Consider the following 16,890-nt stretch of genomic DNA (forward strand, 5'->3'; position numbering starts at 1 on the left):
TCCTTTTTATATTTCAATAAATATAAACATTTAATTGAATTTTTTTTTTATTTTAATCTATAAATTCCAGAAAATCATACATTGAGCCAAGCACTCAACCATTAAATATACAAAACATTTCACAAAAAAAGAATAAAAACCCGGAAAATTCAAATAAAAAAAATTAAGGATTCAAATAAATACTTCAATTCAATTCTCCTACACAGCATACAAAGGCATCCATTATAAGATTAATAAATGAATTTGAATTTTATAAAAAAAAAGAAAATTACACCAACACTTTCATTGCATAATACAGGGAATTTTGTATAGAATTGAAATATTTATATATGTCATACATACACACTAACAAATACAAGTGAATTAGTATTATATGAATGCGAAAAAAATAACTTAAAAATATGAATTTTATGAATGTATTAGGGTAGCTACTTTTTGTGGATATTTTCAAATTTCAGGAAATAAATTTTGCTAGAGTATAACCAAATTAAAAATGTGTTTCATATAAAAAGTAACTACCCTATTATGTAAGTTATAGGTCCACATATGTAAGTATGCATGTGTGTCAAATGATGTATCTATCACTCTCACATACTTCACATTTGATTCATATGCAAAGGCACGTTTGATTTAAAGTACTTTAGGGACTAAAGTAAAAAAAGGATGTAGAATTTAGTTGTTTGTTGTAAAACGTACGTATGGCAAGTGTGTTGACACCACAATTAACAATAATGCACTTACAATTCCTTGGTTTTTTTTTTTTTCTCTTCGCTCAATTTCAATGCAAAGTTTCTAAATGGTTTTAAAACCCGATTTCGCTAAGGATTATGAAAAGAAATATGATTATGTTTGAAGTGTGTTGATTAAGCTGAAAGAATTTATGGAATGCGTGATGAAAGTGTTATGAGTATTTATGGGCTTAAAGGCAAAAGGAAATATATTTAAATTTTATAGGAATTTATAACAAAATTTTGGAAATGTGATATGACTATAGTTTGAAAACTATTTCTTTCTCTATTGCAACACTTTCAAACTATATATAACAAAAAAGTTTTACAATTACTTTTAAATAAAACAATTTTACTAGTTTTGCAAGAAACACAAAGATACAAATATCAATAAACCAGCATTTGTCTGCTTAGAATTTCGACATCAACTTAAAAAATAACACGGTATATACATTAGGATGGCACATCAATATTGCCGATTGACAGAGGTCTTATTTAAGCATGCTAAACATATGTAGTGTGATAGACAGACATTACAACAACTCTGCTTCTGGATAGATCGATATCTTTGACTACGCAAATAAATTTATCTTTTCAGTGCACTCCTACTAAAACTACTCGTTAACTTTACTCTTTCTTTTATATAGTATAAGAATATATGAGTATAAGAAAATAATTATGTTTGCTAAACAGAAATTTCATTCTTTGATTTTTTCCTTAGATATTTTACAAAACAAATGATGCGTATTAAAAGATGTCACTTTTGTCAGATTTTATAATTAGTGTAAGTTTTCAAATGAAGTTATTTAAAAAACCGTATACTTGTTATTGAACGTCAGCAATTGAATATCATCATACGTAGGGGCTGAATACATTGCAATATTTTCAAGTTAGTTAGTTAGTTAGTTAGTTAGTTAGTTAGTGAGTTAGTTAGTTAGTTAGTTAGTTAGTTAGTTAGTTAGTTAGTTAGTTAGTTAGTTAGTTAGTTAGTTAGTTAGTTAGTTAGTTATTCGTTAGTTAGTTCGTTAGTTCGTTAGTTCGTTCGTTCGTTCGTTTCGTTCGTTCGTTCGTTCGTTCGTTCGTTCTTCGTTCGTCGTTCGTTTCGTTTTCGTTCGTTCGTTTCGTTCGTTTCGTTCGTTCGTTAGTTCGTTCGTTCGTTCGTTCGTTCGTTCGTTCGTTCGTTCGTTCGTTCGTTCGTTCGTTCGTTCGTTCGTTCGTTGTTCGTAGTTCGTTCTTGGTCGTTCGTTCGTTCGTTCGTTCGTTCGTTCGTTCGTTTCGTTCGTTCGTTCGATTTCGTTCGTTCGTTTTCGTTCGTTCGTTCGTTCGTTCGTTCGTTCGTTCGTTCGTTCGTTCGTTCGTTCGTTCGTTCGTTCGTTCGTTCGTTCGTTCGTTTCGTTCGTTCGTTCGTTCGTTCGTTCGTTCGTTCGTTCGTTCGTTCGTTCGTTCGTTCGTTCGTTCGTTCGTTCGTTCGTTCGTTCGTTCGTTCGTTCGTTCGTTCGTTCGTTCGTTCGTTCGTTCTTTCGTTCGTTCGTTTCGTTCGTTCGTTCGTTCGTTCGTTCTTCGTTCGTTCGTTCGTTCGTTCGTTCGTTCGTTCGTTCGTTCGTTCGTTCGTTCGTTCGTTCGTTCGTTCGTTCGTTCGTTCGTTCGTTTCGTTCGTTCGTTCGTTCGTTCGTTCGTTCGTTCGTTCGTTCGTTCGTTCGTTCGTTCGTTCGTTCGTTCGTTAGTTCGTTCGTTCGTTCGTTCTTCGTTCGTTCGTTCGTTCGTTCGTTCGTTCGTTCGTTTCGTTGTTTCTTCGTTCGTTTCGTTCGTTCGTTCGTTCGTTCGTTCGTTCGTTGTTCGTTCGTTCGTTCGTTCGTTCGTTCGCGTTCGTTCGTTCGTTCGTCGTTCGTTCGTTCAGTTCGTTCGTTCGTTCGTTCGTTCGTTTCGTTCGTTCGTTTCGTTCGTTCGTTCGTTCGTTCAGTTCGTTCGTTCGTTCGTTCGTTTCGTTCGTTCGTTCGTTCGTTCGTTCGTTCGTTTCGTTTTCGTTCGTTCTGTCGTTCGTTCGTTCGTTCGTTCGTTCGTTCGTTCGTTCGTTTCGTTCGTTCGTTCGTTCGTTCGTTCGTTCGTTCGTGTTCGTTCGTATCGTTTCGTTCGTTCGTTCGTTCGTTCGGATTCGTTCGTTCGTTCGTTCGTTTTCGTTCGTTCGTTCGTTCGTTCGTTCGTTCGTTCAGTATCGTTCGCTTCGTTCGTTCGTTCGTTCGTTCGTTTCGTTCGTTCGTTCTTTCGTTCGTCGTTCGTTCGTTCGTTCTTCGTTCGTTCGTTCGTTCGTTCGTTCGTCTCGTTATTCGTTCGTTCGTTCGTTCGTTCGTTTCGTTCGTTCGCGTTCGTTCGTTCGTTCTTCGTTCGTTCGTTCGTTCGTTCGTTCGTTCGTTCGTTCGTTCGTTCGTTCGTTCGTTCGTTCGTTCGTTGTTCGTTTCGTTCGTTCGTTCGTTCGTTCGTTCGTTCTTTCGTTCGTTCGTTCGTTTTCGTTCGTTCGTTTCGTTCGTTTCGTTCGTTTCGTTCGTTCTTTAGTTCGTTCGTTTCGTTCGTTTGTTCGTTCGTTCGTTCGTTTCGTTCGTTTTCGTTCGTTCGTTCGTTCGTTCGTTCTTTTTCGTTTCGTTTCGTTCGTTCGTTCGTTCGTTCGTTCGTTCGTTCTTTCGTTTCGTTCGTTCGTTCGTTCGTTTTCGTTCGTTTTTGTTCGTTCGTTCGTTTCGTTCGTTCGTTTTTCGTTCGTTCGTTTAGTTCGTTCGTTCGTTCGTTCGTTTGTGTTCGTTCGTTCGTTCGTTCGTTTCGTTTCGTTCTTCGTTTTCGTTCGTTTTCGTTTTCGTTCGTTCGTTCGTTCGTTCGTTCGTTCGTTCGTTCGTTCGTTCGTTCGCGTTCGTTCGTTCGTTTGTTCGTTCGTTCGTTCGTTCGTTCGTTCGTTCGTTTCGTTCGTTCGTTTCGTTCGTTCGTTCGTTCGTTCGTTCGTTTCGTTCGTTCGTTCGTTCGTTCGTTCGTTCGTTCTTCGTTCGTTCGTTCGTTCCGTTCGTTTTCGTTCGTTCGTTCGTTCTTCTTTCGTTCGTTCGTTTCGTTCGTTCGTTCGTTCGTTCGTTCGTTCGTTCGTTCGTTCGTTCGTTCGTTCGTTTCGTTCGTTTTCGTTCGTTCGTTCGTTCGTTCGTTCGTTCGTTCTTCGTTCGTTCGTTCGTTCGTTCGTTCGTTCGTTCGTTTCGTTCGTTCGTTCGTTCGTTCGTTCGTTCGTTTCGTTCTTCGTTCGTTCGTTCGTTCGTTCGTTCGTTCGTTCGTTCGTTCGTTCGTTCGTTCGTTCGTTCGTTCGTTCGTTCGTTCGTTTGTCTTCCGTGTTCCTTGGTTTCGTACTTTTTTTCTTTTTTTTTCCTTCCCCCCTCCTTCTTTTTCCTCCCTCACGGCCGGTCTTACTGATTTCAAAACAACCCGTCGATTTCTGATATCATTTGTTCTTGAAATGTTTAATTTGAAATTCAAAGTACATGCTACATAAGGGTTCCCCAAAATAAAACATGCTGATATTCGCAATATAAATGAAAGCTAGATTAAATCTGAGAGTACAATTCTAAGCAATTTTGTTTTTGTATCAACATTTTGTGAACTTGATCAAGGGATTAAACATACACTTAGATTAGTATGGAACATGAGTACCTTTTCTTTTGGGACCACACTAATCTAACATACAATTTTATCAATTTTCAATATTGGTGACAGTAGTTATTTTCTATGTATGATTCATTACTTTTATTATGTTGTATAATGAAAATCATTATGTTTATGTTAGTTATGTTACAAACAATTTATATAATTTTTTTTTTCAATTCTTGTAGAATAGTTTTTTATTATAAAGAGCCTGTAAAAGTTTCTTACTGATGAAAATTGCGAAATGAAAATCATGACATTTCAAGGTTTCTTATTAAAACATAACAATGAAATGTTCCAATTTTAATGTGCATAACAAAAGCGATTGGAGAAATTGTATCTGTGTTAATAGCAGTATATTAAACTAGTACCCAGCAGTTTCTGCGGAGTCAATTTGTTAGACGTGATTTAGCAAAACTTTTTAACTATGTACTTAGTTTACTTTGATTTTTATTTAATGCTATTGTACTTGTTTTACTGCAGAAAGAAAGTCAACCTTGTGAATAAGTTATTAAGGACGAAGTCAATTGTCAATTGTACCTCAATAAACTAGAGACAAAACGGGTTATTTACTCAAAATTACTGGGAACTTTTCTAGTAAATACACACACTCGTAATCAGCGTATGAGTGTCTGTATTATTTAAATACCAACTTTAGTTTGTAGTGGTGTAAATGACATTTCTATACCAGGCTGTCAGCAAAAATAAACAGTAAGAAGACAAACCAAAAACTAATATTATTATGCTTTATTTCTTCCACTGTCATACGCTCTCGTTTTGATAAACAAATCCTGCGAGTGAGTTACTGTGTGTGAGTGTATAAAAAGTATGTATGTATATGTAACTAACATCATAGAAAGCATAGAAAGTATAAAATTGAACACAGCAACACACAGTGGGGCAGAATGGAAATTTTTTGGAAATAAATCTGGCATTTCTAAACGGCTGATCCGATCGGGATAAAATTTGGCGTGAGCGTAGCCAAGGAGTATTCGAGTTTAAGTTTTGAAGATGAACCCTGCAGATGCCCCAGGGACGGCGCTGTGGCGGCTCAAAGTAGGGTACCTACGACATGTAAAATTTTTAAACTCGTGCCATTTTTTTGTTTTTCACCCAAATACAAAGATTTTTATATTTTGTGAAAGCGCTCGACGAGATCTTGAAAAAACATGCTTGGACATACTACTAATTTCCAATAATATACAAAAAATTTCAGATCAATATTGTTTACAGATCCAAAAATATACGTTTTTTAATTTAAAAATTCAAAAAATTTTAGATTTTTGGCGTTTTTTTGCCAAAAATGTGTCTTAACTCTTTTATTAATAAAATAAAATTTTTATTAAGAACATATAACAATTTTATAGTTTTCTAAAAGGTATCTTTACGCAGAACGCTTTGGCGTAAAAAACTTGTCCTATTTTTTGAAAATGTTGCCACTGCGTCTTTCCGAATATGACCTATTTTTTATCAAAACTTCAACTTTGGGCCACATGTTCTAAAATCCCAAAGCTGGGATCAGAAAACTGAAAGCAGTTTTGGAAACCTCAATATGTTTTCTATTTACTCCAAAAGTATTTTCCCAGCCCTGAAAGAAATGTGGACCCTATGGGCAAAAAAGTAAAAAATCCCATTTTTGGGATTTTCATTCCTATTTTTGGGAATTGCGGGATGCCCATTGACCTTTTCAATTTTTTTTTTTTTGCATATTCTTATTTGAAATGACAAATTTAACAAGCGTTGAAAATTTCATTGAGTTTTGTTCATAAATAAAGATTTTGTCATATATTACATATTTGTTTAATTTCTAAAACTATGATTTATATCAAATTTTAATAGGATCGCAGATAGCTACAACAATTTAGTCCATATTTATCCCTTAATATCATTTTTAGTTAGATATGGAAATTCTCAATTACATTCAAAAATATGTTCATTTAAACCTGTGTCCTTTAATTTCATCTTTTTCATATTTTAGTATTAAGTATGACAGCACATATTTATATTTACCTATTTTCTATTTGTTTGCTTATCCTTATAATTTAAAGGTCCTATTATGCTTAAATTTTCAAAAATTTATAACTATTTTTTACCTAAATTTTTTCGACAGATCATTTCGTTCTGTTTCGTTTATGATCATGTAGGTAAAAATATACAGGTAATGATAATTTCGATTCATTCACTAATAAGAAATATCAATGACTGAATTACAGGTTATAGTAATATAGTCCTAAATGTTAATAGGTAGACAATTCGTAATTTTTTACTTTGGAATACCTGTATCGGAAATGACAAGAATTGGTATATAAGTAAACTTCTCAGATTTTAAGTACCATATTTAATAAATCTACAATGAAGATTACATTAAAGTACGAAGAGTTGTGTTCCGTTTTATGGAGTATATCTTCAAAAGGGCCAGAAAGAATTGAAGACATTTCAAATTATATAAAAACTACATATAGTAGAAAAGTAGACAAAACAGGCATATCAAAAATTGACAACTTTTTAAAACTTTTTGATGTAAAAGTAAGTCTGTGGATGGAAATCAAAAGAAATTTCGATTAAAATTTTGTAGTTGGATGGAAACTACTACGGAAATCTCAACTTACAACACATCAACAGGAGCGCCTTGCAAGTCATACGAAGACTTATGTTCAAGGTAAAAAAAAAGAGGGTCACACAAGAACTTTTTTCAATCTCAAATGAGGAAATTTCTGATACATTTAACGAAATGCTGAAAAAGGAAAACCAACATATGGATGTCGTACATATTGCAACTATTCTTCCTAATGCATCACCAAAACGACTTAAGCGAATTGTGGAAAGTATACCAACTCCAACATCATAATCAAATTTTACTGAAGAGAAAGCAATAGCGCTTATGTTGGAACTGGGTCTCAGTCGAAATAAGTACCAAATATTAAGGAAAGCTCTGCATGAAAAAGGACACAATATATTACCATCATACAAGGCGATCCAGGAAAAAAAAAACAAATTATCATACTAAATCAACAAAAAATAATGAAGAATTGAGAGCTGCGGAAAAAAGCAGAATCCAAGAAGAATTTAAAGTTCAGATGGGATTAAACATCGACAAACCACTTTCAAGTTGCGGTAGTACAAATGAAATTTCTAAATTACTTGTATCTCTGTATCCATGGAGGGAACTAACACCAACAGTACACAAAGTATTGTGTCATGGTCAAATAATAATTGAATCGAATATTCTTCCACTTGGAGAGTTAACAGAAGAAGCCCAGGAAGCGAGGAATCGAGATTTTAAGCATGTTCAACTATTCAGCTCAAGAAAATGCTCCAGGCAATCACAGAATGAAGATATTTTTAATAGTTTACTTCTATCTTCTGATCCTGTTCTTTCAACTATGCAAAAAAGATGGATTTGTTATGAAACTCTATCATCTCAAAACAAGGAAGATTTAAAGGACTTATATTACCTTCTGGATATGTATACCGATATGACAGATTATTTTATAGAAAATAAGTAGTGTTAGGAATTAACTATATAAGTAGGTTGTAAGAATTAATTGTATTATGTTTAAGATAAACAGTTCAAATAAAAAAAGCTATTATACTAACTGATGATATTGTATTAAATTGTGTTTTATATTTCGGTGGGCGGGAAAGGTAATTTGTGTGGGGTGATTTAGGTGTTGTTGTGCGTGGCTCATAATAAAATTATAATTTTTTTATTTTATATACAATATTATAATAAAATAATTAACTAAATAATTTTTAAAAATTGTCCAAATATTTTATTCAACACCAAATGTATGTTCTGTCATACTTAATACTAAAATATGAAAAAGATGAAATTAAAGGACACAGGTTTAAATGAACATATTTTTGAATGTAATTGAGATATTGGCTTGAAATTTTTTGTAAAGGGTCGAGAATTTCCATATCTAACTAAAAAATTATATTAAGGGATAAATATGGACTAAATTGTTGTAGCTATATGCGATCCTATTCAAATTTTGATATAAATCATAGTTTTAGAAATTAAACAAATATGTAATATATGACAAAATCTTTATTTATGAACAAAACTCAATGAAATTTTCAACGCTTGTTAAATTTGTCATTTCAAATAAGAATATACAAAAAAAAATTTAAAAGGTCAAAGGGCATCCCGCAATTCCCAAAAATAGGAATGAAAATCCCAAAAATGGGATTTTTTATTTTTTTGCCCATAGGGTCCACATTTCTTTCAGGGCTGGGAAAATACTTTTGGAGTAAATAGAAAACATATTGAGGTTTCCAAAACTGCTTTCAGTTTTCTGATCCCAGCTTTGGGATTTTAGAACATGTGGCCCAAAGTTGAAGTTTTGATAAAAAATAGGTCATATTCGGAAGGACGCAGTGGCAACATTTTCAAAAAATAGGACAAGTTTTTTACGCCAAAGCGTTCTGCGTAAAGATACCTTTTAGAAAACTATAAAATTGTTATATGTTCTTAATAAAAATTGTATTTTATTAATAAAAGAGTTAAGACACATTTTTGGCAAAAAAAACGCCAAAAATCTAAAATTTTTTGAATTTTTAAATTAAAAAACGTATATTTTTGGATCTGTAAACAATATTGATCTGAAATTTTTTGTATATTATTGGAAATTTTGTTGTCTAACTAACAAGAAAAAATTGAGTCCATTTGGTCCAAAATTACGCCCGGTATTCAAAAAAGGCGGACCAAGGTATGGTAAATTTTGTATCACTAAATTTTTAAATGCCTATAACTCGGATATTATAAGAGATAAGTAGTATGCCCAAGCATGTTTTTTCAAGATCTCGTCGAGCGCTTTCACAAAATATAAAAATCTTTGTATTTGGGTGAAAAACAAAAAAATGGCACGAGTTTAAAAATTTTACATGTCGTAGGTACCCTACTTTGAGCCGCCACAGCGCCGTCCCTGGGGCATCTGCAGGGTTCATCTTCAAAACTTAAACTCGAATACACCTTGGCTACGCTCACGCCAAATTTTATCCCGATCGGATCAGCCGTTTAGAAATGCCAGATTTATTTCCAAAAAATTTCCATTCTGCCCCACTGTGCAACACAAGCTATAATAGAGAATAGAGTTGTAATGATAGGGACTGATACTCTCTCTCTCCCAGTACAAGTCTAACTACTACTACTACTAACTAACAACTAACTAACTACTAACTACTACGAACGAACGAACGAACGAAACGAACGAACGACGAACGAACGAACGACGAACGAACGAACGAACGAACGAACGAACGAACGAACGAACGAGAACGAACGAACGAACGAACGAAACGAACGAACGACGAACGAACGAAACGAACGAAACGAACGAACGAACGAACGAACGAAACGAACGAACGAAAGAACGAACGAAACGAACGAACGCGAACGAACGAACGAACGAAACGAACGAACGAACGAACGAACGAACGAACGAACGAAGAACGAACGAACGAACGAACGAACGAACGAACCGAACGAACGAACGAACGAACGAACGAACGAACGAACGAACGAACGAACGAACGAACGAACGAACGAACGAACGAACGAACGAACGAACGAACGAACGAACGAACGAAAGAACGAACGAAACGAACGAAAAAGAACGAACGAACGAACGAAACGAACGAACGGAACGAACGAACGAACGACGAACGAACGAACGAAGAACGAACGAACAACGAACGAACTAAAGAAAAACGAAACGAACGAACGAAACGAACGAACGAACTAACAACGAACGAACGAAACGAACGACATAACGAACGAAACGAACGAACGAACGAACGAACGAACGAACGAACGAACGAACGAACGAACGAACGAACGAACGAACGAACGAACTAACGAACGAACGAACGAAACGAACGAACTAACTAACGAACGAACAACGAACGAACTAACAACTAACTAAACGAACGAACTAACGAACGAACTAAACGAACTAACGAACGAACGAAAGAACGAACTAACGAACTAACTAACTAACGACGAACGAACTAACGAACTAACGAACGAACTAAAAGAACTAACGAACTAACTAACTAACTAACTAACTAACAAACGAACTAACTAACTAACTAACTAACGAACAACGAACTAACGAACGAACTAACGAACTACTAAAACGAACTAACGAACTAAACTAACTAACTAAACTAACTAACTAAAAAGAACGAACTAATAACTAACTAACTAACTAACTAACTAACTACTAACTAACTAACTAACTAATAACTAACTACTACTACTAACTAACTAACTAACTAAACTAACTAACTGCCGTATGACTGATTTTTAATTACTTAAATTAAGTAATAAGTATACGCCCAGTAATTACTTGTATTAAAACGTGACTTATTTATTCTCTAACATTACTCAAAAATAAAATAAATTTTTGCCAAAAAATCCAATTAAAAATTTTCGATTTTTTTTCATTAAAATTTTGTTAATATTATATTCTACTAAATAACAAGTTAAATATACAATTTAACGCACATTTATAGCAATTAACTAAAATGACATTTTCGTAAGGTTTAATTATTTGTTGACACTTAGTGTTTTCAACAATTATCTTGTCATCAAAACAGAGAGAAGGTCAGCATAGGAATATTATTATATAAAGTATTAAATAGTGGAACTTTTTGTTTAGTAAAGACAAATTAAATGTCAATATTCATTAAGCGATTAGAATGCAAAAGATAATGTTGAGTTTAAAAAGACTTCTGGTGTGAGTGCCTTGACAAGATAAATATCTGTGTTTAGTTACCAACATCAGTCATATTATTTTAATTCAAAAGTCGAAAATTTAAACTTATTAACTAACTATTTGTACTCGTGCGACTATAAGGCCAAAGTCATCTAGTAGTATTTTGATATTTTTCTTGTTTTAACTATAATATTGTTTTCTCATTAGTAGAATATTTATAGACAAATCCTTTGAAAGTGAAATAAGTAGTTTAGTTTCATAACTTGTCATCTATTCACTTAATATGTTTTCAAATTTACAAATATCTAACTAAACTCAAGACCTGATAAGTTTTTGTAAACCAAGTAAAATCAATTAAACTCTAACACACTCACAACTTTTCAAAAATTCCCTCCTTTACGCCACCTTCATATTCTTCGAACTAATAATTTTTGGCATTTATTCTCTCTAACATTGATATTTAGCAATTTTGTAATCATTTTGCAAAATACAACATTTGCTATTAATATGAATTTCCGGCAAATAGGAATTTACAAAAGAGAAAATGCCAAAGATAGGAAGAAAGAACGAAGAAAAAAAATGTTAAATTTCATATTTACAACACCCCAGGGAGGAATTCCAGCTAAAATAACTAAATATAATGATAACTTTATGGTAGTTAATATAAAATGTCCTTCCTGTTATGGGTGTTATATGTTACACTAACACTTTTTCCAAGACACAAAATAGGTTTGAATGTCTGTGCTAAGGGTAGTAGTAGGGGTTTGTGTAGCTGTATGTTTAGTTCCAGTCTAGATATTTTAATTTAAGTAGCTTATCTAAGCACGCACTTAGTTGGTTTATATCATGGTCATTCATGCATATAAGTAAACACTTTATTACATTCCTGACATCATTAAACATACATAAAACTTAACGTTTCCCTCTCTCTCACCTACTAACACTTCCTTACATACATATGTAAGTATAACTATACTCTTAGTGGCCAATACAAGTACAACATCATAAAGAGAAGATTGTGAGACATTTATGTTATGTTATTAAAAGTATATTAGCCCAGTCAAAGTGGAAGAAAACTAAACTCGAAAAATGAGGAAAGCTCTCCCGAGATTTTAACCAATTCGGCTATGTCTTGTCTATGTCTTGTCTATGTCTTGTCTATGTCTTGTCTATGTCTTGCTATTCTGTCTATGTCTTGTCTATGTCTTGTCTATGTCTTGTCTATGTCTTGTCTATGTCTTGTCTATGTCTGTCTATGTCTTGTCTATGTCTTGTCTATGTCTTGTCTATGTCTTGTCTATGTTGTCTATGTCTTGTCTATTTGTCTATGTCTTGTCTATGTCTTGTCTATGTCTTGTCTATGTCTTGTCTATGTCTTGTCTATGTCTTGTCTATGTCTTGTCTATGTCTTGTCTATGTCTTGTCTATGTCTTGTCTATGTCTTGTCTATGTCTTGTCTATGTCTTGTCTATGTCTTGTCTATGTCGTCTTGTCTATGTCTTGTCTATGTCTTGTCTATGTCTTGTCTATGTCTTGTCTATGTCTTGTCTATGTCTTGTCTATGTCTTGTCTATGTCTTGTCTATGTCTTGTCTATGTCTTGTCTATGTCTTGTCTATGTCTTGTCTATGTGTCTATGTCTTGTCTATGTCTGTCTGTCTTGTCTATGTCTTGTCTGTCTTGTCTATGTCTTGTCTATGTCTTGTCTATGTCTTGTCTATTCTTGTCTATGTCTTGTCTATGTCTTGTCTATGTCTTGTCTATGTCTTGTCTATGTCTGTCTATGTCTTGTCTATGTCTTGTCTATGTCTTGTCTATGTCTTGTCTATGTCTTGTCTATGTCTTGTCTATGTCTTGTCTATGTCTTGTCTATGTCTTGTCTATGTCTTGTCTATGTCTTGTCTATGTCTTGTCTATGTCTTGTCTATGTCTTGTCTATGTCTTGTCTATGTCTTGTCTATGTCTTGTCTATGTCTTGTCTATGTCTTGTCTATGTCTTGTCTATGTCTTGTCTATGTCTTGTCTATGTCTTGTCTATGTCTTGTCTATGTCTTGGTCTATGTCTTGTCTATGTCTTGTCTATGTCTTGTCTATGTCTTGTCTAGGTCTTGTCTATGTCTTGTCTATGTCTTGTCGATGTCTTGTCTATGTCCTTGTCTATGTCTTGTCTATGTCTTGTCTATGTCTTGTCTATGTCTTGTCTATGTCTTGTCTATGTCTTGTCTATGTCTTGGTCTATGTCTTGTCTATGTCTTGTCTATGTCTTGTCTATGTCTTGGTCTATGTCTTGTCTATGTCTTGTCTATGTCTTGTCTATGGTCTTGTCTATGTCTTGTCTATGTCTTGTCTATGTCTTGTCTATGTCTTGTCTATGTCTTGTCTATGTCTTGTCTATGTCTTGTCTATGTCTTGTCTATGTCTTGTCTATGTCTTGTCTATGTCCTTGTCTATGTCTTGTCTATGTCTTGTCTATGTCTTGTCTATGTCTTGTCTATGTCCTTTTCTATGTCTGTCTATGTCTTGTCTATGTCTTGTCTATGTCTTGTCTATGTCTTGTCTATGTCTTGTCTATGTCTTGTCTATGTCTTGTCTATGTCTTGTCTATGTCTTGTCTATGTCTTGTCTATGTCTTGTCTATGTCTTGTCTATGTCTTGTCTATGTCTTGTCTATGTCTAGTCTATGTCTTGTCTATGTTTGTCTATGTCTTGTCTATGTCTTGTCTATGTCTTGTCTATGTCTTGTCTATGTCTTGTCTATGTCTTGTCTATTTATTTTTAAAATTATCCAACTATGACTGGACTACATATTAGTACGTAGTACATGTACATATGTAGTAGTCATTAAACAAATACTTTCATAGAAAAGCGAAAACATACATATTAAGAAGTCTCCTATAACTAACTAAAATATATTGTATGTCATTTAATATCAAATCATATCTCTTGTCTAGAATAGCTCTCTAAGTATATGTTCTTAAGTAATTTAGAAGTTTAGTAGCAATACTTATTAGATTGTAAGTGCCATAAGATAGATACCAATGAAATTATTATTAAGTGTATATTACTATTATAATAACAAAAATACAGAAAAAATCCTGAAGATTTATTTCAACAAAACTTGAAGTTTAAAGACAACAATTAAATTTTAAATTTTATATGAATTTAATATTAGTATTAATTTTTGAAATGAATTGGGTTCTTGTATTTTGTTACAATACACCCTATTTTACGATACATGGTAGACGAACATTTTTTTAATTTTTATCTAAACAAGTAAAAAAATGTCCAAAATGATGATGTCATTGCCAACGTCTTTTAGGAATATTTTACGTTATATTATGTTCAATGTAATTTAAATCCTTCGGATTTTCTTATTAAATCGTAGAGTGTTTTACAAACAAATAAATAAAAGTAATTACCTTTTTTATGGAAGATTTTAAAGTTATGAACACATTATGTCTATCTCGAATTATATATCAATGGCTTTGTATGCGTTTATGTTTGTGTCTCTGTTTGTGACTATGTTTGTGTCTCTGTTTGTGACTATGTTTGTGACTATGTTTGTGTCTCTGTTTGTGACTATGTTTGTGACTATGTTTGTGACTATGTTTGTGACTATGTTTGTGACTATGTTTTTGACTATGTTTGTGACTATGTTTGTGACTATGTTTATGAATATATTTGTGCCTATATTTGTGTCTATGACTGTGTTAACGTTTGTATATATATTTGTGTTTATGTTTATGTCTATGTTTGTCACTGTTTGTGTCCATGTTTGTATAGATATTTGCGTCAATGTCTGTGTTCATGTTTACTTTTATAGTCTATGTATGACTTTTTTAGGCAAAGATCTATAGTCTAATTTTGATGTATGGTAAATTGTGGATATTGATGTTTCCACTTAGAATGTCTTAGGATATTCTTAGGACTTTGCATAAACTTCAATTCAAACTTACCTAAAACCCTCGAGTTTGCTTTAACTTATGATTTATTTTTCTAAAAAAAATCCCGTCCCGCCCTTATTTCTTTGGTACTTTATAATATCGCTATAATGCTGTTCCAACATTAGTTCTTCTTTCTTCTATGGAGCGATATTTTTTATATCCTAAGTTGTAAAAGTCAGCAAACGACTTTCAGTTAATTTTAACTGGAATTTAAGACTAATTTTATGTTGATGAATATCCTTATGTTTATTAGCTTTTAAACTGACTGCTGATATTAAACTTTTTAAAAAAATGCTCAACTCCTTAAAACCACTTAGTTTTGTAAACTTTTTCAATATTTTTTCAATAGAAATATTAACTATAAGTTATAATTTAAATATTTAATGTCATGCTGAATACACGCACTTCACTTTAACTGTAATTTAATTCTTAAAATTAAAACATTTTGATATAATTTTTTTAAACAAACCCACATATGATGATTATAGGACAAATCGTATAATTATAGCAAAACAAAGTAAAATGACTATATTTTTCAGGATCATTGTGGGTAAACATTATTAAATGAATTTGAATTTTAAATAACAACAATTGAATTATTAAAACTAAACAACAAATATAATTAAATATTCATATAAAAGCAGCAACAAAGCTAGTTAGAGCGTTAAAACGTTAGTTAGGTCAACAAAAGTAAACGTAAGAAAAAAAAACTTAATAAAGTGATTTTCGAGGAAGCAAAATAAGAAAATGAAAAGAGCAGTAAAATTTAATGATTTTGTTAAATATGCCAATTTTTTCTACGCCACCATAGGTGTACAACCTTATGAGGATTTGGGTAATACGAAAGGGAAATCCTTTTTAACACTTATCATATTTTTTGTGGGCATTATCAATATGAATATAATGCTTTTAAGTGAAGTTGTCTTTGTTATAATGGCGGTGGTAAATGGTAATAATTTTTTGGAGGCCACCATGACCATGTCCTACATTGGTTTTGTTTTAGTGGGAAATTGCAAAATGTTATTTGTTTGGAGGCAAAAGTCGTCCTTAACTAGATTTGTTAATGGTTTGAAGAGGATATTTCCCCAAGACTTGGAATTGCAAGAGTCATATCACTTACGCAAATATCTGAAGCAGTGTTCCAGAATAACCATGAGCTTTTCTTTACTTTATATGATTTTAATATGGACTTATAATCTCTTTAGCATTGTACAATATGCAATTTATGATCGTTGTTTGAGCATTCAGCAGATGGAGCAAACATTGCCTTATTTAATGTATATACCCTGGGATTGGCACAATCATTGGTCATATTATGTGTTATATGCAGCTCAAGATCTGGCGGGTTATACCTCGGCAGCCGGACAAATAGCTAGTGATTTATTTTTAGTGGCCTGTGCCACTCAACTGATAATGCACTTTGATTATCTCTCCAGTACAATTGCTCACTATCAGAGTAAAGTGGGTAAAAGAGGTCTGAGTATTACACAAGCCCAAGAAGAAGATATGAATTTTTTAAGGAAAATGACCAAATATCATGCCTATTTATTGGAGTAAGTACATATTTTGAATTCTTTTATAGACAACCTAAATATTCTCTCATATTTTTACAGTTTATCCGAACAAATCAATAATGTTTTCGGTCTACCTTTGCTTTTTAAACTTTATAACTTCGTCTTTTGTTATCTGTTTTGTGGGCTTTCAGATTACTATTGGCGCCACTCCGGAAACTGTAGCCAAATTGATTTTATTTTTATTCTCCTCAGCAGCCCAAGTCTATTTGATATGTCACTATGGTCAACTACTAATAGATGCAGTATGTTATTGCGAAACC

The 16,890-nt window shown here is 33.1% G+C and overlaps 1 protein-coding gene across 1 annotated transcript in view; it reads left to right on the top strand.

Moving 5' to 3' along the window:
* LOC119605931 overlaps window positions 1-16,890 on the top strand; it is a 148,141-nt gene that overhangs the window by 127,643 nt on the left and 3,608 nt on the right. Inside the window, 3 exon segments of the mRNA XM_037959283.1 lie at window positions 15,868-16,609; window positions 16,670-16,712; window positions 16,714-16,872. Coding sequence (XP_037815211.1) covers window positions 15,868-16,609; window positions 16,670-16,712; window positions 16,714-16,872 — 944 coding nt within the window.

This window comes from Lucilia sericata, unplaced genomic scaffold, assembly GCF_015586225.1.
Source record: "Lucilia sericata isolate MDLA Ls3-8-SP2 unplaced genomic scaffold, ASM1558622v1 Contig000535F_arrow, whole genome shotgun sequence".
Lineage (NCBI taxonomy): Eukaryota > Metazoa > Arthropoda > Insecta > Diptera > Calliphoridae > Lucilia > Lucilia sericata.